General features: G+C 47.1%; 1 protein-coding gene across 5 annotated transcripts in view; it reads left to right on the forward strand.

The window, feature by feature from the left end:
* The window catches only part of CACNA1H (calcium voltage-gated channel subunit alpha1 H), a 228,334-nt gene that overhangs the window by 155,821 nt on the left and 49,102 nt on the right, over positions 1-23,411 (forward strand). For all 5 annotated transcript variants that reach the window (XM_083799401.1, XM_083799403.1, XM_083799402.1 and 2 more), the window contains 4 exons: positions 16,259-16,410; positions 17,408-17,593; positions 18,282-18,399; positions 20,051-20,206. In XM_083799401.1, coding sequence (XP_083655527.1) covers positions 16,259-16,410; positions 17,408-17,593; positions 18,282-18,399; positions 20,051-20,206 — 612 coding nt within the window. The remainder of the gene's footprint in view (positions 1-16,258; positions 16,411-17,407; positions 17,594-18,281; positions 18,400-20,050; positions 20,207-23,411) is intronic.

Raw genomic sequence — 23,411 nt, forward strand, 5'->3', positions numbered from 1 at the left:
GCTAGTCAGTGTGTAATAGCAGAGGAGTTCATACATATTTGATTTTTAAACTATAGCATGAAATCTGAATGCCATATTTATTGTTGCAGCTGTCACTCCTCTGAAAACATGCAGTAAAATGAAGGTTAACAAGCTTGGGCTCTTGGGAAAGCATGTAAAACAGCAGTGCAGAGGGCTTCATGTCATCACACCAGAGCAAAGAACAGACATTTTCTGAGTTTCTCCAGTCCCGGGTTATTTATCATCATCTGAAGCAAATACTTTTCTAATTGTATGTCCTTGTTTGAAATTCTCGAAACCCCAAATCAAATTCTTTTCCCTTGTACAATGTACACAGACAGCACAGGATACAGAGCCTGAGGGGATGGTTTAATAGTTTAAGAATCAGGTTGGCACTAGCCAGACTCCGTGCAGCCATATGTTCAAATCCCAGGGGTGACCGCTCACCGGGAGGTAGGCAGCGCTACATGCCATCCATTCTGTGTTCATTTCAAAACAGATGTCCCAATTACCGTGGCTGGAGGTGCTCTGCCTCTCTTCCGAGGAGCAAGGGCACACCACGCCGCTCAGTGCCCTGCCTGCTGCGTGCTTCGTACTGCTGCGTGTCCGCGGGCTGAAGTCTGAACTTTGGTTGATTCTAACGGAGGTCTGCTTAAAGAATGGCTTTTGGCCATTTTAAGCAGCACTTTGGCCGTATTAAATATGCTTGGGATAGTGTGCTTGGTATAGAAGGTCTTGTTAGAGCCATAGGGCTCGTGGCTGTTTCTCTCTAGGGTCTCTGCGCTCAGGTTTGGGCTCAGCGTGGCTCAGGGCACCTGCGCGAGCACGAGAAGGGATGTTTCAGCTGTGCTGCTTGCCTCTCCGTGTCTGACTGCCTGGGAAAAGGGGAGCAGAGCCAAACTGGGACCTCGCATGGGTGCTGAGGGAGCCGGGCATCGCCGCAGAGCGGAGTGCGCTGCTCCTGCAGGACCAGCTGGGTGGGATGGGAAAGCTCTAACGGAGCAAATGGAGCTGTCAAGATTGATGGGGCCGGGGTGTGGGAGAGTTCAGACATTTCTAGTAATCACATCCTTCCTGTTGTGTGTTGTTTTTGTTTTTAAGGCTCTAAAATAGACTGTGTAGGAAGTTGCAGGCTTTGGACTCCTCTGCCCAGTTCTGCAGATGAAGGGGACGGAGCTGCTCTGCGAGGCAGCCAGACGCGGCTTCGGTGCACTTCTCAGAAACCTCTAAATGCAGGAGAACTGCTTCTGCCTTGCAAATGCTCACGTCCCTGCCTCTCCCCATCATGTCCACACCGTAAGGAGGCCGGGCAGGCTGTCCTCCCCCCGTACGGATGCCCCATTGCCATTGCAGTTAATTAAACTCTGTGTGATGCCGAGCGCCGCGTGTCGGTTTGGTTAACACCTGGCAGCCAGAGCGGTAACCTACCCCCTTATCTGTGCCTCCGGGTAAGCAGCCGTGTCCTGGGGCTCTAATCCACTTCTCTCACTCCACGTTCGCTGCTCACCCAAGTTTTTGCGGTGCCAAATTCAGCACCCAGAAGGTGTCGTTCTGTGGTGTTGTGGGGTTCTTTTTAGCATCACCATAGAAACCGCTTTGGAGTTGCAGGGTGCGGGGTTTATAGAAATTTAACAAGAAACTAATGTAATCGTTCAGGTCAGTCGGGTTTGGGGCTGCCGGTCGCTAGGAAGGAGTGTGCGTTTCACTGATAAACTTGGGAAGAAAACCAGTGGAAATTCTCAAAGGCAAAGATGCAACAATTTTCTGCTGTATCAGCCCAGGCTAAAGCTTTATGATAGCATGAAGTTTACCTGAAGTTCATTTGGAGGGAGACACACATATTTTTTTTTTACTCTTACTCAAAAATCTAGATGAACTTCTTGCCTAGGAGAGCACCAGTTTCTGCGTAAAGCTGCCTTTTTATGTGCAGGCCCACTCCTTCCCCGTGTTAACCCAGCTGCCTCCCGTTTGACCTCTCTTAAACGGTTTAAATGCCTTATAGATTAGCGTACTGTTGATGCCTGGGCTAACAAAGTCCTGAGCCTCTCTGCTTCTTTAATCCGAAACTTAGAGGGCCAGCTCAGGAGCAGCCGGCACTGCACCCAGGCGTGGTGTCTGCCCGGCTGCTGGAGAAGGCAGCTCGGGGCTGGGGAGCAGAGCAGCAAGCACGAGGAGAGCACAGCACCTTCGCCGTCCCTAGCACAACCACCTCGGGCAGCTTTTAGACAGGGCTGAACTCAGAAGTGGAAAAAAAAAAAAAAAACCAAAAAAACCAATCATTAGACAGCGAAGGGGGAAACTCCTCGCTGTGCTCAGATGTCCAAAGGTCGCGGTGGTTTAGCAGCACCCGTCCGGGTCCACGGTCACCAAGGCAATAGCTGATTGCCATGGAAACACTCGCCACCTTCTCCAGCAAGAGCATTTGAGCAAGTCCTGATGTTTAGCAAATAATTGCTTGAGATCCACTGTGTGTCTCACCCCTGGACTCTTTGGGGGGCTAAGCAATAAAATAATTTGACAGCTTTCGCCGTGGTCTATCGGCTTTGGAAGTGCCGGAGGAGGATTTCCACTGGGGCTGAAACGTTTGCAAGCTCCGTTGCTTTCTGAAGGGCTCTCCGCTTGCACATGGCTGTTTTAGCTTTGCTCGTTTATTAAAGCCACCAAGCTGGAGATTGCATCTAAATTCTCTCTCACTCCCACTCTTCTGCAAATAAAGCCTCTCATTGCCTGCTTCATATGACAGCTGATGTAGCTGTTCGGAGGATACGGATCAGTTTGGCTTTTTCCTAGGCTTGTTTTTTCAGCAGGGGGTGCTCGCCCCTGCTCCCAGGGCAGGCAGTGGGTGCAAGCCCTGGTGCAGCAGCATGCGTGTGAGCCCCAGTTATGGCAGTGCGTTGGGGCAGCCCTTCATCCGCCCGCTCCTCGGGGCTCTCGCTGCGGGAGGAACGTCGCTCCCGCTCGTCAGAGCCGCGGCAGGATGCCAAACGCTGCCAGGAGGAAAACTCGAACGTGGCACGCAGGCAGGTTGCGAACAAAATCCATTTTGGTTTTGCTTCGTCTGAGCTGTCACTCGTTCTGACAGATCTCCCCCAGGTGAACGTGGCGTGCGGTGGGCAGGAGCTTGGCAGAGCCGTGAGGTTGGTCGGGTGCTGCCCCCGGTGCTCTCGGGAGCAGGAGGTCATTGAGCTACACTTCATCTCCTCCGCCTGGAGGGTTTCTCCTGACTCTGTTCCTGTGCACAACAAGGGAATCAATTCGGGGGCGCAGTGGCAACGCAGCACAGATCCTGGTCTGCGCAGAGCTCGAGGGCCATGCATGGCCCTGGCATCACGGGGAGGGAGGAAGAGAAAGGGCTGCCTGGCCCTTCACCCCGACCAGGCATCCACCACAGAGCAAGTGCTGCGAGACGGTAAATCAGGAGGCGTCTTCGGCCTCTTCCACCTTTGCTTTTCTCTGCCTCGCAGCTCCACTTGAAACAACAGCAGTGCATAATTGCATCGCTTTGCCGTTCACATCAGTGCTGGTGATTGGAGAGGTGTTGTTGTTGCTATTAGCAGTGTAATTAGCGTTAGCGTGACAGTTCCCTTTGCCCAAAGCATCAAGGCTGAACTAACGACCTCCAAAACCAAATGCATCCACTCCACCAGCCTGGGGAGAGAGCCTCTGCTCTCAGGTGTTCAGCAGCCCTACATCTGCAGCTTGGCACGGCAGCCTTGTAAAACTAGTGAGTTACAATAATTTTAATTAGTGCTTTTGTTATTAGGGCTAATATAATTGTTATTTCTCTATTTTAGCAATGATTTTATTCCATTATATTCTATCAGAATGACTTTTTTTTTTCCGCATCATTTTCTTCCCGTCAAGATAGAAACATAGGATCATTCAGGTTGGAAAAGATCGCTAAGATCATGTAGAACATACTGTTTATCTGGGGCATGACAGCATGTAAGACATATTTCATGTAAGGAAAGAGAAAAATTCAATGGAAAGTCACCTCCTTGTTTTTAAAGTCTTGTTTTCCAAATCTGAGTGTTCTTCTCCCAGTATTAGATAGAAATATTGCTACACATTGTAAAGCCTGAGCAGTTATTTTCAGTGAATTTTGTTCTTTGGTCATCTCTGAAAATTGGTAGTGGTTTAATATAATTCCAGTTATTGTTTTGTTGGTTTTTTTTGTCAACAAGGTAAAAACATGGACACACTTTAAACTCAGTGGTGGTTCCACTGAAGTCGAGCAATTCTAACACGTGAAAATCCGATAGTTATCTATAATATAGAAATGGTGAATGTGAAGAGGGACAAGAGTTGATGAGCTCTCCAGCTGGCTTGTGCTCATATGCAGTAATTCCCAGCTTTTCTTCATCCCACGTCCAAGGATGCTGCTGAAGGGCAGCTCCATCTTGTAGTTCCTTCTGACCTCGTGTGTCCTTTCTTGCCCTAGTAAAACAAAGGGCTGTTGTGTCAGGGAGCAGGAGGGATGAGGGTGATTGCCATTGCTATTTTTAAATTTATGAGTTTGAAGGTCTGTATTGCGCACAAGCGTAAGCTAAAAGGGGGCAGCGAGCTCCCGGGAGCAGCTCATGCCCTTGCCTCCAGCAGGAATGGCAGCGTTGTGTTGCTCACTGGTCCTGGTGCGGGCTGTTATTGAAAACTTATCAGAAAGACCAGGACCCAAAGCCTTCCTTGCTAGCTGTAATAGCACACGCTGCAGGCTGCTGGCAAATACAGGCTCTGGTTTTGTACCTTCCCATCTATGCTTTTTCTTTTTGATCATCGTGGATGGTTTTAATTGCCACTTTAGCGTGCTGCTCATGGCTAAGAAGAATGTATCAATAATTCACTTGCAGGAACAGTGTGGCAGCTCGAAAGTTCCCATCTGCCTGCTTTGGCTGCAGGCTAGAACACCCTGGGCTGTTTGCAGCATTGTGTTCTCAGGGACAAAAATAAGCTTGTAACAATCGCTGGGGTTGCTTTAGGTTTGCTAGAAGGGAGGGAAGGTGGATTTTCCCTGAATTTGTTTTGCTGGCTCCCAGCATATGTCTTTGATGCAGAGAGGAGTTGCTGCCTGTGTTACAGATGTAGATTTGCAGATAATCATTTCCATGCCGATGAAGGTTTTGAATCTTAAGCTCTTCATGAGTGTTTCTGGAAGCTGCAGAGAAACTATATCAAAACTGAGTCTGTACCAAGCACAGTTCCATTTTGGAAAACAAAAAGGATGGAGGTTCCCCTAACTCTGTTGCCCCTATAAGATGTCCCTGAGGACAGACCGTTGTCACTTTACAAAAAGATCAGTAAGATGTAACTACCCACAAAATCAGTGGCCTGGATCCTAACAGCTCAGGAGACGTTTTGCAAAACATCACAAAAATCACAGCAGATAGAGCTCACCCTACCCAGTCCGTCATCTTGCTCTATGTCAGGATCAACTCTTAATATATGAGGGTCATAAGTCATTTTATATCTTTTAAGACAACCCCACAAGGTGAGAGTCCTTAGCTAATGAAAATTAACGCACAGCCCAAGGGAAGCCCATGAGGAACTGACTGCCTGTGCCCCAATGTCTGATACATGCTGAGGACCATGGAGAGTTTCAAAGCTAGGAGTTAGGAAAAGAGCTTGGGAATCCTAACATTTGGCATCTCGATGTAGGCATTGAACCTTCTCTTTGTGACCCCAAGAATCGAGGTTCAAGTAGGCAATCCCTGCTGTAGTGGGAGTGACACCATCACATTTTCTCCTGATGTCCACCCAACGTTTTTGCTTTCTTTTTCTATATGAAGATCCTTGAACCTCTGTAGAAAAGCTCTCCTGATCTTCTTCATCTTTCCTTTCTCCACTCAGCTGTCAGAGGTCAATTACAGCAGATTGCTCAAACTTTTCTGGAGAACCATCCTCTCCTTGAGCATATTTCCCCATCAGTCCACTTCAGTTTCCTCTCCTTGGGCTTAAGAGATGACAGAGACAAGGTCTTTGTCAACTGTAGACTAAACACACTCCCCGTCCTGTTCTTCCCATCAGCAGCCCTCTGTCGTGTTTTCTTGATGCGCCTTGTCTCCTAATACCAGTACACAGCCCACAAATCACGAATGTGCATTATTCAAAGGGACTCTCCATAAAGGTCTATTAGCAGGGGATGAGTAATGGCTTGACAAAATAGATTTAAGTGGCCCCTTCTGAATCATCTTGGCAGTAATAGAGAGAGTGTGTCCATTTTTTGATTAAATATTTCCAGTGCCATTAGCTTGGGTGAAGTAAACAACTTCTATTGAGTTTGCCTGCTAATGACAACCCAAAGGCCTTTGATCTCTCTGTTATCGGAGAGCAAGCCTGTTGCTTGGCTGTGGGAAAAGATCATATAATCATTGCGAAAGGTGCCTCTTGCAGTACAGTTAAATTGTTTGGAAGCGGTTCTTTATTCTCTCAATCTTCGTGTTTCTACCACCTTTAATGGACATGGGCAGAGCCTCCCTGATGAACACGCTATAACCACAGTCTCTGCGCACAGTCAAAAATGCACAATTCTAGTTTGGCTGCAAGATTTTTGCAAATAAAATTAACCTTGATTTCTTATGCAGACTCCTCGAGGCAGAGCCTATATGTCCATTTTTGTCGCTGAGGGGTTGTAGCTTATTTCCATGTTCTTCACGTCTGTCCTTTTACAGCATGTCCCACAATGTCGTGCGTTTTTTTTCTTAAATTCTCTAGTTCCTGAAATCCTGTGACTCAGTTTATATCCAAAAGGAAACTGTAGAATGCAGCTCTTCTTTCTAGTTAATGATTTGGAATGCCTAAATATTAATAAATTAATCAGTATCCATGATGCATTATCTTTTTAAAAATGTACGCTTTGTGATTATCCAGCGAAGCTGATTTAGGGCATTAGGCTGATGAATTTGGGCCATTTTTTGTTGCCTTCAGCACAGATAGTGGTCAAGACCAAAAAGCTTTGCAACGGGCAAGAGCTGTGTGCATATAATTCCTTGTGCGACTATAATTTTTTTATGGCGAGGGATAAGCCAAATATATTGGATGAGAGTCAACACAGGGCTTGCAAAGCGATGTCACGCCTCGCAGATCTGCTGGTTCTTTGAAGGTCTCCACCAGCATATGGATGGGGATGATTCAGTCCGTACAACTTCCCTGGATTTTCGCCAGGCGCTCTTAAAGGAACGAAGCCGACGTGGGGTGGGATGGCAGCCTGCTCCTGGAGAGAAGCCTGCGGATATTTAACGGCTGCTTAAGGGAAGAAGGAAGGGGCAGAAGTAATAGGTCCGCTTCTGACATGTCGGGAAGTTGCCAGAGGCATCTCCTGATGCGTGGTGGGACTCGCGCATCACCACCTGAGGCTTCTCCTTTAATAACTAAACCTAGACACTTCTGGCCTTGTTGCAGGGGGGGCGTATTTGTTTATTTATTTCATTTAAGTCTTATCTTTTCAGCCATCTGTCAGACCAAGTGATCCTCCATCAAGACGTAATCCGGCTGATTGGCCTACTTTTCAGTGATAATAGCAGTAGTTTTGCATGATGCTGCCGATAGCGTTTCAGATTGCCCAGGTCCTTTCCTCCTGAGGGTGGAGAAGACAGCAATTGATCTAATCCAGCTTGGCGTTTATGCCACTTAAAGCGAAATTGCATTTTGCTGAATGAAAGTGAGAAATGGGAAAGTAATGCAGCAAATACGTTGTGCCACGTGGGACCTTGGGCCTGGGAAGCTTCATAAGGAAGTCACAGAGAGGAGCTGATTATCCCAGAGAACAAAACCTCCCTGATCCGTAGCTCTTGTTGCAAGAGACAGAAGTATGGCAGCCGAGGTTTCTTCTGTAGAAAACATCCCCAGGAGTCAGTACCCAGTGACCGTGAAGGATTCACACAAATGGCCCAGAGTGTATATGACTTCAGTCTATGGTTATTGCTGGATGACATTGACTCTAATGGCATTTTTGGGGGAATACTGGAGTACGTCAGGTGTTTGTGCAGCTTGCTTCGCTCCTCCACTGATGCCCTATGTGCAGCCCCAGAAAGGAGCAGTGCATTTTGCATGTCTGACCATATGCAGTTGGGTAAGTAATTATTAGCAGTGACTTTCATGCCACAGAGCAGAGAGGTAAAAGCAATTCCATGGAGCATTAGGAGATCAAGTAGGTCAATTGAAAGGAAGAAAAATTACCATCAGCTACCTTCAATTAAACTGTTATCGCTCCACATGAAGGATCCCATTTAGAGGAAGGCATAAAACCTGAGAGTGGAGGTGACTAAGAGAATAAATTTGCTGTTTCTAATTCCAAAGCTAGAGAGAGAACATTTATCAGGACACACAAGGAGGAGATATCTCTCTCTCTTTCTCTTTCCAGCCTACTTTTAAGTAGGGATTAAGTAGTAGATCTGGGAATCTCTCAGCAAAACAATTTTTTTCATCAGAAAGCACAAATTCACTGAAGCCCCAGCTTCTAGTAAAGACATTAACAACAGTTCAGCCCTCCCTGAGAAGGGCTTTTGGCTCGGAGAGGTGGTGATGTCTGGCTGTCAAATGCAGGGCAGAAGGCACCTCAGAATAGCAAACATCCTGGTGACCAGGGCAGGCTTCTAGGAGCTGGAGCATCCCGGTTCAAGTCCCTGGTCTCTTTCCAAGGCCAGAGAGCATAAATAGTTTGCATCTGTACTTGTGTGCATGGGAAAGCACCAACCAAACCATTTTTGCTACTAAGTGAAGCTATGTCCTACGAAGGTAAGGCAATTTCCGTGGTTTGTGCCATAGTCTAGATCAATTAAGCTGGTTTGAAGTTGATTGTAATGCAATAAGAGTCCTATGCTGTGGTCAATAAACTACATCAAAACAGTTTATAAAAGAAATATTTTCAAATGCAGAAATTCAATTGCTATTGCATTATTCTTCCTATTTTTTTAAGGTCAAATTAAGGGCAGGGAATGAAGAGGAGGAAAGAAGCCAAGTCTTGAAGTGCTTTCCTTTTTTTTCTAACCTTAGAAATATCAGTATTATCTACTTTGGTCTTTGACAAGCAAAAAAAATAAAGGGGAGAAAAGGTCAAAACGTAGCCTTCACACTTGCTGGCAGCCTTCTGAGATGTCACTTACATTCCCTGACAGCTCTCTGCTTCAGCTGCGAGCTCCTGGCTCTTCAAACCCCCTCTAAGAGGTCCTTTTCCCAAAGTGTTTTATAGACGCCGGAGCGAAAGCTGTAACTAAAAACACGCACACAGCTTGCGGAGCTTAGGGCAACCTCATCTCTTCTGCTGCAGAATGGATTCCCGGCATGCGAGACGTCGCAGCATCGCTCCCTCACCCATTTCTGGTGCTCACATTTTTGCATTTCAGCCACGCTATGCCCCTACATCTCATCGCTGGTGTGTGAGGCACCTTCCCCAGCCCAGCCCAGCCAGGGCTGCCTTTTAGCAGCACCCACATCTGCTCTCGAGGTTCATGGGCCCGATCACTCTTGCTCTTATTTAAAGTAATCCTGCTGGCCTCTCGGGCACGTGCCCTGATTTTCAGTGAAGCTGTTGGCAGTGCTCAGCCCCCGTGCAGGCTGCCATCGCCGTCTGTGTGTCCTTTGGACAAAATTTGCTCTGTATTTTGCTCTCATGTCAAAATGCCTGTGACGTGGCTGTTAATTATAGCTCCTGGTCCACGAGCAGAGACTCCGTGAGGAGGCTGGGGCTCTTCCTTGGTTGAACCTGTTGTAGGAAAAGGATGTGGGCAAGAAACTGGTGTTTGATGCAAGTTTTTGAAGTGAGAGTGCAAGAAATGCAGTTGAGGGTCCCAAACATAAAACCTGAGCTTGTGGGAGTGTTAGGTTGTGGGGACGATGCTGGGTGTACGGAGCTGTGGTGCACGGGGAGGATGGGGAGAGTTGGGTGCTGGGATGGGCACCGAACTCTGAGCAGAGGAAAGAAAGGAGACAGGCTGCAGCTCACAGATCCCAGCACTGCTCCGTGGGTTACACCCAGCCTCCAGCAGCGCCACGCAAGGTTTTACCCAGCCCCTCTCCCTATGTATTTGGAAGGCGTACGGGTCCAGGCTGATGCTGACTGTGGGAGTCCACCTATTATATTAGCATTGTACAGGCATTTCCCACATGTTCTGCTTTTTCAGAAAAAGTTAGAAGAACATTTTGTATTCTTGAGCTCTCTTTAGCAATTTCATTGATTTGCTCCCCTCCTGCGGTGCCCATGCTTCAAACTCATTTAAGCTGTTTTCCACCATTTTTGAACAATATTTCTTATTAAAAAAATACTAATTCCTTCCAAACCATCTCTTTAATCTGTCCCAGCAAACTGACTTTCACCTCGTGATTGCTTTCACAGTGGCACGTAAACCGTACAAATGTAATAGGGAGCCCAGTAATCCATCGGTTAAACAGATTAGTTATGTAGGAGGCTGCGTGGCTCAGTGCGTAAAGCAAGCAGGCTTTAATCTCCCCCTTAGAGGAAAAGCTGGCTCAAGTATGGCTCTGTGGTGTGCGATGGATGGGATGCAAAGGGCTTCCGTCCGCCTCGCAGCTCTCGTGGCGAGGATGAAGCCCGGAGGGTCGCGGTCGCGGTGCTCCTCACGGCGGAGGTTGGAGGCTGGAGCGCGGCTGGAGCAGGAGGTCAGGCAGTGAGAGGAGCCTGGCACTGTGTTGCTGGCCCTTTGCATGGTTTTCGTGGGACTCTTGCCTTTTTGCAGCTGGCGACACCGTGGCAGAGGCTGCAGGTGTCCCGGTGTGCTTTTGCAACTTGCAGACGTGTTAGAAAGTAACGGTGCTTAGTGCTGCGTGGGTTATCCAGGATTGCACTAAGTGACACGGTTTGGGTTTATTAATGCAAAAAGTTGTGGTTTGGCTCTTCCCTTTCTCTTCCACTTCCTCATAGTTAGCCCGAATGCTCCCTCTCCCTTGCTCTCTGCCGCTCTCTTGCATTCCCTTTGGTTTTTAATTCCATGAAACGAGGATGATGCCAAAGCCTGCAGGCAGGTGAGATCCATTGCAGTGCAGTAGCTGGTAGCTGGAAAATGACAGCCCCTTGAAAATGGGGTGAAGAAAGAAAATGTAGCGTGTCCAGAAGCAAAAGGTAAATTGACAGTTTATGATGTCTCCTCTTCCTGGTTGGAGTCTCTGCAGACTGAGCTTAAAAATACAAAGCAGAAAAGCGAAGATAAGCACGTGTTCAAAATCCCATTGACAGCTTTAGGCCCAGGACTAGAGAAAAAACAACACAAGTGCAAAGGATGTTTATGAGACTAAATGTTCTGGATTTGTTTACCACTCCTCTGCGTCTCTGCCAGCCTCAGCTCTCCCTGTTCAGGAGGAGTCAAACGGCTGCTTTGGGCTCGGGGGGGATTTCTGAAGCAAAACACATCTTTTTACTCCAGAAACTTCCTTCCCTGTTCATTCACCAGGACGGACCAGGCGTCTAACAGCCCTTTTCTCCAGCATGGTGCAGGCATGATTATTTATTCTCAGTATCAGAGCAAAAAGGTGCTCAAGGGTGCCATGGCACGGTGCCATCCTGCTGGGTGCTGAACCTCAGTGACATAGAATAAGGTCTTTGTGGATGCTGCAGTCGAGAGAGATAGGGTAGGATATGGGTGAGAGGATAAGGAAAGGCACAAAGAGATAAAGTGACTTGCCAAAACACAGTAATGCAGCTGCACTACGAGAATCTAAGGCTGCAAAGCCCTACTCCTGTTCTTCTTCATCCTCTCTTTGTAGGGGCCATCAATAATTTGACCATTATGGGTTTCTCTTTTATTGATTTTCTCCCGATTCCAGGAAGGCTCTGGGGTTGTGCTGCGTCTCGCTAAAACCAGAAGTATCAGATTCTCAGAAAGACACTAGTCTTCCGAGGTTTTCAGACCCAAACTATTTAGAAAAGGATTTTTTGTCTGTTTATCTGAACTTGGAATGAACTGCTGAAATGTTTGAGGTTTGTCCCTAATAAAAACAGGGTTTTGAATCACTGAAATATTCCGCAGCATAACTATGGCCTAAAAGTGAGCAGAGGTGGTTGTGCTTTCCTGGGACGTGTTTTGCTTGGAGTCAAGGCTGTTACTTTAAACTTGAATTCAGAGATGCTGAAATCTTGCGAATTGATCCCAGAGAGTTTCTGTCCTTCTCTTTAATGGTGGGAACCTTACTCCTGCAGTATGAGCTTTCATTTGCATCTGAAATCCGTAAGATTTGTATTCAGACCTGAACCCTGTATGAATGTTGCCTGGGACCTGACGGTGGCACGGGCAGGTTAAGCCCTTCTCTGTGCCCATTTCTGCTGAATGTCCCCAGCGTGGCGGTTCCCATCCCAGCCTCTCGGACTGGTGCTGTGGTCTCTCGTGCCCCTCATTGCCCACCATCTCCTGCATCGCATCCATTGCGGGGATTCCTGGGTGTTTTGTGGCATCGTGCAATGGGTGCCTGGTTGCTCTCCGGCCACGTTTTGGCCTGGCCTGTCTCTGAAAACTTGGACCGTTGTAAAGGTCAGGCGTTGCAGCAGCAAAAGATATGGAGATATCCTAAGCTGATGAGGGCTGTTGAAAAAGGAACTTTTCACTAACACAGTTTGGAGCCCTAAAGTGGGGAAGTAGTTTCCTTGTCAGAGTTGTTAAGGCTTAGAAAGTGTTTGGTAAAAAGCAAGAAATGCCACTTTAGAAATACTCTGTTAGATGTGCATCATTTTGATGTCAACCTTTGTTAGCCGTGCCTTGGTAGGAAGGAAGTTGCATTTCACAACACAACCACATCTCAAGCAGAAAACCTGAAATTTCCTTTTCTGAGAAGGTCAAAACAAGACATCACAGCATTTTTAAAGCTTTGTTGCAACTTCATTTTCTTCCAGCCAGGAAGTTTGACAGAAAATAAACCTTGCCATGAAAAGTTTTGTTTTCAGCAGATCAACATTTTGTTTTTCCCAGTGAAAAAGGCTCCTGGAAAAATTTGTGCTCTGGGGTTGGCTTGAATTTGAACAAAACAACAGTGTCTCCTAGTGGCTGACTCCAGGGGAATGGCCAAATCCATCTTGGCTTCCAAGTGTCTCTTCCTTAACCCTCCTCCTCGATCTTTGCTCATCAGGGAGTGAGAAAAGTGGGAAATGAATTGTGCTCTGAGCAGCAAACCGTTTCATAAGCTATAAAAATATCCATGGCAGGCTGTTTTCTAGGCTCCAGTTGGTGTTGAAAGAAGGTAATTACATTTGAAGGCAGTATCACTGGATGTTTGGCTCATCTGCTGTTCAGCTTCCACTCTAATAATACAAAAGCTCACATCAGCAGCTCGGCCAGCATGCAGGGCTATCCATCCTTGTCTCTGCCCAGTGGGTCCTGCCTCCGGGTCGCGGCGGGATTGCACTCCAAACATCTTACGTTACAGCAGTCCTTGTCACCGAATTAGTTCTGCCTTACCCCAAATAGGAGCACTGAAGGATGATGAAGGTCTCGCCTGAAGCACGTGAGGCTTTGCGGCGTCAGCCTCGCCCAGGCTCCCCCCGTCATCCTTCTTGATTCGCGGGATCAGCCTCTCATCGCGGCTATGGATGATCTCATCTGTGTCCTCTCCTCTCCCTCTTCCTCGTGCCCTCTCTCCCTGCCCATGAGAGATCGCTGCAGCTTTTTGTCTGCGCTCTCTGAACTTGTATATGACGTGAAAGTCATGGCGCTGGGGAGGAAGCGGTAAGGACACCGAGTTGTCGAAGGAAATTGGCAAATCAGTTCTGGCAATTATACTGGCACGTTAACTGGTCGCAATCCCATATTTCAACAGGCCGCAAAAAAATGTTGGGGTTGGCTTACAGAACAGGACGTTTTAGAGCATAACAACTAGCAAATTCTGTTTATTTGCCTGAGGGTGTTTTCTGGTTTGTCCAGCTTGGGCTTTTCAGGCTGGACACGGAACTTTTTTGTAAGGCCTCCCAAAATTGTCTCATCATGCTCATGTAACTCCAGGATTAGGGATTTTGAAAAGATCCCCAAGGATCCCAGTTTTCATGATAAAATTGTGTCTCTTGGCAGCAGGTCTGGCAGCAGCAAGGAGAACTGGGGGAATACAGAATCAGGTTTGGCTCTAGCAGACAAGACAACAGCCGTACTGCAGGCTGCAAGGTACCGTAGGTAGCGGTGGGCAGGTTTCCTGTGTTTCCCGATAGAAATATGGCCACAGAACCACTCTGTCCCATCAGAGCTGCCCAAGCTGCAGCTTCCTTGCTGACGATTGTCATTAATTTCCCAGCCTCAGCCCTCTAACGAGCCATCCTTGGCCTGCCATGCACATCCCGGCCCAGGGAGGCTCCTGCTGCTGCCGGGAGGGACGCAAGAATTTAGCAAGTTATTTTGCCTCTTGTCGAGAATGCTCTTGCATAACCCCAGCCGAGGGGAAACCGAACGTGCCAGCCACGTTTGACAAAAATAACGATGCTGACAAATGGCTCGAGGATGCCGCCAGAGCGGTGTCCCGTCACCACCATCGCTTGCAGCGGGACCGGCGGCTGGCAGCCAGCGGGGCTATTTCAGGCGCTGTCTGCGCTGGGGAGCTGGTTAGATGCCATCTTAGAGCAGTCCTCTCCTTCAGCTGGGCTTCCCTTGCGAAGGAAAGCCCTCTGCCCGGGATGTTTTGGCACTGTCAGGGAACGGGCACGGGCTGATTGCTGCTGGAGAGGGAACTGCTGTCCCTGCAGCCAGGAAGGTGGAAGGAGGGCAGCCCGGGGGCAGTGCCACCGCGGGGCTCCCTGCAGCCGTCTGGGCCACCCTTTGCTAGCAACTAAAGAACTGAGAATTGCACAGTCCTTCCCCTGGTGTCCCTTAGTAATTAGCGTGTATGGATTATAATCATGAGGACTGAGGCTCTTAGTGCTCTTTCTCTTGGATAAATGGTTGAGCACAAGACAGTCTATTGCATAAAGTAATTTAGCCTTTGAATGATGGTTCATTAGCAGCCCACAGACTGTCGCTGCCGATAGTAGGGGTTGTGCAGGCTCTTCCTGGCTTCAAGTTAACTCTTTCCCCCATCTCCTTCAATTGCTGGGGATTTGCTTTGCAGGGTGTGGAGTTAAACGTGGTTGTGCCGTGGTATTACAATGGTCTTGTCCCTTCAGAGCCACAAATAATGCAGCAACAGCCCCCAAGAAACTGCCAACTATTAACATAGCGTCTAATGACGGATGGGGAATAAAGGAAGCTATTATCAGTCAGGAGATGAGTCAGATATGAAAATAACACCTTTTTTCTAGACAATATTATTACACCAAGGAAATGAAAAAGACTCATTTTCTTTTACAAAGGAATGGGTCGTGAGCATTAGAAATGCGCATTGCAGAGCTTGGTGGTGTCAGGGGGAGTAGCTCGAGTAAGTAACAAACCCCAGCCCACCTTTTGTGCATGTCCCGCTGTGCCACGGTTTTGCCGTGAATCAGGAGCCCAGGTGCTGGGCAGACATCGCTGCACTCCCCAGGAAAGGAACTTCAGAGGCTGTGTCTGAAACACGAGGTTGTAGCCCAAGGTAACTCGGTGCTGATGGAGGAGAGAAATGGAAAGATCAGTTCTTAGAGGTAAGCTGCACACAGCCAGCTTCAACCAGAGAAACCCACTGCCATCCTGGAGGAAATCCTGACACGTGGAGCCATGCTGCTGTTGCTCTAACAAGATTTGCTGTAAGTTACTGACCAGGATTCCAGGAGGAGAAATCATCTTGTTTTGCTTTCAGGGGTGATTTCCAAAGGCACTCAAGGGAGATAAAACTATTGATCCTACTGACTTTCACAGGTATTTGTTTTCTTAATTCTTTTAAGAGATGTCTGCAGGAAAAGCGCTTTCTTTGTATGTGAATAGAGCTACGCTGTGTTGACAGTGCTCCTACTTTGGATATAGCAGGACACAGAAAGCTTTGCAATAAAAGCAGCCTCACCAATGCAAGTCTAAATACAAGACTTACAAGCCATAGTACCCTTGGTAGTTGTTGTTGCAAGAATGCACAAGTGCTCTTCTTTGTGTAGCTTCAATTTGTTGGGCACATATATTGGGCATAGTTGTTCTGCAGTTGCTCCAGAAATGGGCTGGGATTCTGTATTTCCAGTAAAACTCCTAGGCACCGCCCATGATGGTTGTCTGTTTGTCCGCCTCAGACACTTACCTGCCTCTGTGGCTCTCCGAGAGGAACGCAGGAAGCCACAGCATTTGTGCATCGTTAGCACAAATCCCAGAGGGGGAGGAACATACCAGCCCGTGGCCATTTCCTCTGCACATCTGTTTGACCATGTTGTTTTTTTGCCCCATAGCCGGATGAGTTGACCAACGCCTTGGAGATCAGTAACATCGTCTTCACAAGCATGTTTGCCCTGGAGATGCTCCTGAAACTCCTTGCCTTTGGCCTCTTCGGCTACATCAAGAACCCGTACAACATCTTTGACGGGATCATAGTTGTCATCAGGTCACTGCCAGTTCTTTCTTCGCTGTGGCTTTTCTGCCAAGGGCTTAGGCCTGCTGGGGAGTGGGATGGGGAACAGGAATGACGTGGCATGCGTTAATCCAGGGCTCACTGGTTATCATGGGCTATAATTACGCTGGCCTTTTAGATTCCCCCCAGTAGAAGGGCCGTCCAAAGTAAATGGACCTGGCAGATGGAGAGCAAGGTCTATTTACGCCACATGTCTGGCACGGTGGACAATTTTCCACTGAAGTGCACAACGGCTGGTCCTGGGAAAAGAGTACTGTGAGCGTCCATATCCCAGCAGCGTGCCCTCCCTCTCCCAGTTTAACACGTAACAGGGCAAGCCGGAGGGGAAGAGAGGGCTGTGTTCTGCTATCCCCTCCCAAGGCACCACCATCCCAGCCTATGCTGGGAATGTCACAGCATGCGTGGCAGCAGCTCGTGCAGCTCCTCTCTGCGCTGGGATTCTTTCTAGCAGCACCGTGCAACCCTTGGTCAGTAATTTGGGGCAGACACAGAAGTGCTCTTGGCTTCACTTGGCCCATCCCTTTGCCGCAGACAAGTGAGAAGAAACAGGGAAAAGGCCCGGAAAAAAAGACCAGTCTGTGGCTTGTTAAATATTAAACACTGATCAAACCAACCCATCCCCACAAATGTAAATCCCTCTGGATGTTAGCCTGGTACAAAATTGCAATCCACTTTTTGTGGCTAGGCTTGTGACTGTTTGTAGTGAAAACAGCCTAGCAGGAGACATGGTGTGTTATGAAGAGCCACAGAAAGTAAGGGAATTAAAGAATCAGGAAACCAGCTGTAAAGGCTAGAGGTTAGGCATGAGCATATGGCCCTGCACAACTGGGAAGCAGAGGTGTTTTTCAAAAGCAGCAGCAAATAACCCTTTTAGGGCTTAAATGGTGTGATATCCTGTAAGAAGCCAGCCTGCTCTGGGCTTTCACAGTGCAGTACTGCTGTTAATAGCTTTTCTCCTTGCATCCTGCAGCGTCTGGGAGATCATCGGCCAGTCGGACGGAGGCCTTTCTGTGCTGCGAACTTTTCGGCTGCTCCGGGTGCTGAAACTGGTGCGTTTCATGCCCGCCCTCCGCCGCCAGCTGGTGGTCCTGATGAAGACAATGGACAACGTAGCCACCTTCTGCATGTTGCTCATGCTCTTCATCTTTATCTTCAGGTACCAGAGGCTGCGGCTTCTCTCCTTCGATTAATCGTTCGGCTCTCTTAAATAATACATAGATTAGAATAACAATGCAGCGTGTTTGCTAGGCTGCCTACATGACAGAAGTGCTCACAATAGACTGACAAGCAGACGCTCAACAGACGATTTACTTCTTTGCGGTCTCAGTTTTTCATGCAATACTGTAATTCTGTAGGTGAATGAAAAACACAGACAGGCAAGAACAGTCAAACAATTGTTCTGGAGTTCCTGGGAGGCTCATTTAGCTGTGTCTCAGTAAGCTGTCAGAAACAGGACTCTACCAGTCTCATATTTGAGAGGGAGGTTATACAGATTTCCAAGACCTCTGTCTGCTTGACCCTATAATGCTCCTTGGGATCCTGTTCTTGGAAACCAGATAGATTAGGCAGCTGGCAATGTAGTTTGATGTTTTCTAGAAAAATGAGATCCCTGATTTGACTTCAGTGTAGACAATTATTACAAAACATGACACACAAGAACTAAATGGCAGGATTTGATCAGTGGTCATATCAATGGTAGTGCAGAGCCCATCTTCTTGGGAGATACCACTGGCACACAAAACACTGGGGGAAAAAAAAGTATCCCAAAAATCACTGCAGTCCTCACTGCAACCGTATTTCCTGCAATAATATATTTCTTCCATCTCCCTTTTTTCCTACTCTAGCATTCTCGGCATGCATCTTTTTGGATGCAAGTTCAGCCTGAAAACTGATACGGGAGACACAGTTCCAGATAGAAAGAATTTTGATTCCTTGCTTTGGGCCATTGTGACAGTGTTTCAGGTAAGCTCTGGGTCCTCCATGAAGTTTTAACATAGAGCACCTGGACAAATTATTTCACTTTTCAAAAAAAACTGTTCCAATAGGTGTCAAATTTGGACTGAAACCATGCCATAGAGTTATTAGGGCAAAGTGATTGTGTTTGTGAGTTAGCTGGTCTCTACAAACTCTGATGGAGAAATCTAGTCAAAATCATCGCTATACCTATCTGTTGTTAGTTAAAGTAAAGTCTGGGAAGACTTGGAAATTCACTCTTATTTTCCTTTCGTATAGTCGTTAAGATCAAGACCTATGGTCTACTGTCCACTCTGTTCCTATTCTGTAGATCTCTATCTCCTTACCTGCTTTTATTGCCCAAAAAATGCACTTCCAAACAATTTAATTTAACTGGGATTGACAAAATAGTTTCACAAATCAAAGCAGGAGTTGCTGGCTCTATATGCTGGGAAAGTCTTTATGTAAAAAGTTACGTTTCCTCTGCAGGCAAGGTCTGTTATGTATTTTAAATTACTGGCTATTCCATAATGGAGCAATAAGCTGCTGTTTCCAGGACATTCTAAATATAAAGATTAGACTTTTCTGTTTAAAAGCTCAGTCCTTACAGCCTAAGTGCACCAAATGGAGCACGGTGTAAACAATGTTAAGGGAAGTTTCTAAATGCAGAGTAGGTGTTCACCACAGTATTGTCTGAGGTACAAAGTAATCCAGAGTCTTCACTGGGATGAATATAACTTCTTGCAAAGTTTTCCTCCATACAAAGAAGCCAGGAGAAATCAGCATTAGTCTCACAGGTTCATATATTTTTTTTCCAACATAAATACAGACTTCTGCATTTATTCTAACAGTCCCGCGGGAAATAGAGTTGGCACGGACCACAAGTGCTCAGCCCTGCATCCCATGAAGGTTAATGAGAGACACGGCTCAGTGCCGCCGACTGCATTCCTATCCCCAAAGCTACCTTGTTTTCAGGAGCCACTTTCGTTGTAAGCCTGAATTAATGTGGAGCATGCGTCTGTCATCTGTTTTTCATAGGCCCCTAGGTTTTTGAGCTCCAGTGAAGCTAGGAGAGTGCAAATCCCTTAGGAAGGTTCCTTAGAGCAAGGCTTTGTGAAGATGCGTATTTTTTTCCCCCAGTTTGTCAGTACTTTTACCCAATGGAAAGTGTTTTGCTTCCCTGAGTTTCTTAAGCCACCCTATGGCATTTATCATGTCAAATATCATGTGTCCTACCCTTTCCTTCAGGTCCAGATGCCTTATAAAGAGCAGCTCCACAGGGGACAACAGCCCTGGCCTCAGGTCTGTTATCTACTGATGGTTATCAAAGGAGACAATACCCCCCTCATACCAAATAATAGGACTTAGACCAGCACACCCTTTACGTTGCCATATCTAGGATCTGAACTAGTCATTTTTATTGGCAGCAGCGCGCTAGATCCTCCTGCAGAGAGGGGAGGTTTGGCCAGGAGAGAGCTCTCATGTGCAAAGCTCAGAATAACGGAATGTTTTGATGTCTTATCTCATGAGACCTGCTAATGATTATGCTTAGAAAAGGTCAAAAGGAGAGGAAGAAATGAGTATGTCAGTGAGGATTTGAATGCAGCTGCCATGCATGAGAGGAGTGGAGTAATCAGTCTTGCCCTTCACCTCTCTGCAGATCCTCACTCAAGAGGACTGGAACGTGGTCCTGTACAATGGGATGGCATCTACATCCTCGTGGGCAGCGCTCTACTTCGTGGCCCTGATGACCTTTGGCAATTACGTGCTCTTCAACCTTCTGGTTGCCATTCTGGTAGAAGGCTTCCAGGCAGAGGTAAGAGATCTGAGCAGGGGGAGGGAAAAAAATTGTGATGTGTAGGTAAGATTGTACGGATCAGTCTGCAGCAGTGCAAACCTCCAGCCATGCAGGCAGCCCTAAATTTGACTTTAAGGGGTGCGGATGAGCTGGGTTGGGCATGTGAAGCTCTGTCCTTGCACATAAGGTCCCCTAGACTCTTTGAGATGTGGGTGATCAACACTTGGATTGATCTGCTGCAGGGTGTGTAGTGTGACTTTGAGGAAATCACTTAGGATGGATTTCGCTTGCCTAAATCTTACTTACGTCCTGTGTTTTGTTTCTTTATGGTGGGCCCACCACCTAAAGACCGTGTGTCTGGTCAACACTTGTCATGTGGAGCTGGTAGGGTGTGAGCTGGCTGAATGCAAGCCTTTCCTGGAGACTCTGCCCCTTACGTGCTATTTGAGCCTGGTAGCACAGCTGTTAGAAAAGCTGTACTGCAAGGTTACAAACATTACATTTGGAGATACTTAGGATGATACAGGGCATATAAATGCTAAAGAGATTTTTGCCCACACCTGAAATTAATGTCTGTAACAGGTCAGTGAGCAGGGAATTTGGCGAACTGCAGGTATCTCATCTCACATGGAGAGGATTAGAGAAATGTATTTCATTCTCAGTCAACAGTGATATACAATGTCCTGATCCCAACTAGGCAGGAACCTCAGCAACTGTGAAGGCAATTCTGTGCCACATGGTCCAGAGCAGCAGGCCACACTGGTGTAAATGTTGTAGGACTGGTGTGAAGTGGGGGCCCTTGCAGCCCCTAAGTTTCCCTCTCTCTCCAGTCCATTCCAGATCTAATTTCAGCATCCTAAGAGTAGCTGAAACCCACCATCCCCTGCCTTATCCTGCTCTTCACCGTCTTCCTTTCACATCACACCAGATCCATTTGGGGGAGATTTATTTTAAATAAGGACGATCCATTTTGGTTGTAAATACATTGATATATATGCACATACATATTATCCAGGAAAAAAAAAAAAAGGACTTTTTTCAAAGTCCCAGTGCAAATGGAAATGGAAATGAATTTGAGACTTAGCAAAAACCATCCAGTCTTAGTTGAAGCTAGGAGTAGTGGTATCAAAAAGGCTTATGTCACGCTTTGGAATTTTTTAATTATTACTTCTTATTTCTGCAACCATCAAGAAGGGGAAAATTTGCTTAGTGCTGGATTGACTTCAGAGACACAGAGACTGAGAAACAAAATGAGAAAATGGTTTCAGTTTTCACCGCCTTAGCTCCCAAGGGAAAGAGGAGAAAGAAACACTTTATTTTTGTACTGTTTTGGTTTTTTTTCACTTTTCATTTTTTCCCCAGAAATGGCATCATGCTATTATTTGCTATGTTTGTATCACACTTAGACAAACCATCACAGACCATGGAATATAATTGAAATATTCATGGACCAACAATTCCCTTCTCTCAAGCCAGCACAGCCACATTATGTCCTTCAAGGATGCCTGCATAGATTCATTATTAAAACATCCCTCCTAGCCTCCTCACAGCACTAGTAGAGGAGAATTAATTGAAACAACAGGAGCCAAGGCCCAGTTTGGAAAAAACCAACCCTGATGTACGTCGCTCGGGGCCGTTTCATGGATCCTGGGGGCAGTGAGTGCCACCTGCCCACACAGAGAAGATAGGAGTAGTCCAGCTTTCCACTTTCAAAATGAATGGCTTTGCACTGCATTAGCGGCATCCCGATATCTTGTCCAGTGGGGCCCATGCCCTGAAGATCCACCACAAAGAGCAGGGAGGTGCTTCTCCAAGCTGTACTCCATGTGACAGTGCCTTGAGCTGATGCTGTTTACGTCCAAACTCATGTACTTTTCTCAGTGTCACCAATCTCAGCATCTGCTTGCTCTGCTCTGGGTACTCTAACCCCTTTGCCATATTCCTGTGCTAGTGCGGCCTGTGGCAGATGGAGGTGGACATTTTAGCCCCTACCTTAGTAAGACCAATTCAAGGAATTACCAGTATTCCTACAGGCTCTGTAGTAGTGGCTGCTTTCCTGACCAGGAGGGGTTTTCCTCTAGGAGACTGGTTAGCTGAATGCTGAGTGCTTGTGCTTGACCTCAGCCCTGTTAGTAAACGGCACAGGCCATAGCAGAATAAAGTCTGTGCTACAGTAGTAGATTTTCCTCCACTGAATGCAGAAGCAAATGATGCAGTTGGCCATACGGCAGTTCAGAGAGGAGGCTTTTCAGTGGCCAGGTGTGTGTCAGATATCCTTTGATTCCACCAAATCTGGGTGGAAAAAGAGGACGTGCCAGGGAAACCCAAACAGATGATAACCATCGAGTGTGACCTGAATGACTGGAAACTGCTCCTGCTCCTCTCGTTGCCGGTACCACTGGTGCTCGTAGCAAAGAGGAGACATTGGGATCTGAGTTCTCTTATTTACCACCCATTCCCATGTCTGGCGGTGCCTCTTTAGTTCATGGGGACTTCTGTTTTAGCTCAAGCAATCCTGTATTTAGGCACAGAGGACTCTTGCAGAGTGCCCTGCTGCTGTGTTACACATGCAGACCCCGGGCACAGTTTTCATCCTTTGTTACCGACTGCTGTAGGGCAGAAAAAAGTTTTCTCCATCCAGCGACCTGGCAGCTTGCAGGTACGTTTCTGCGGCACAGACCCATTCCTTACCTGCCTTCCTGGAGGCTGAATCACGTGCCGCTGTGAAGCCAGAAATTGGCAGCCTCCTGCAATATTCTCTGAGTGCGTGATTACAGAGCTAGCTGTCGCTTTCTTGCTTAGGCTTAATGGCTCCTTTTGGAGCTGTTATGGACCATGATTTAAATATGTGTAAGGAGTACTTTTCAAAGCTTGTATTATTCGCTCGGTGCTGCCTCAGAAAAGGCCAGCAACCACAGGCATGACATTTGCAGAGCACATTTTGCTCTCCACTACCATTTATTTTATATTTTGACATCAGGCCTATGGGCTTGTCAGATGTCTCATAGTGAGGTATCAGCTGTGCCACAGAAAACCCTTCTCGGAGCTGTATTTCAGCTATGAGGTCTTGGTTCAAGTCTTGCACTTATAAATGCATAACTTAGCTCTGGTTGTAAACAAAGGGCTGTTACAATCTCCTTGGAGAACTCCCAGGAAGAAGTTGGAGCTAAGTTTTCTTTTGCCATCTCTGGTTCTGTTGGTATGTTGGGAATATGGCAGAAAT

Source organism: Anser anser, assembly GCF_964211835.1.
Source record: "Anser anser genome assembly, chromosome: 15".
Lineage (NCBI taxonomy): Eukaryota > Metazoa > Chordata > Aves > Anseriformes > Anatidae > Anser > Anser anser.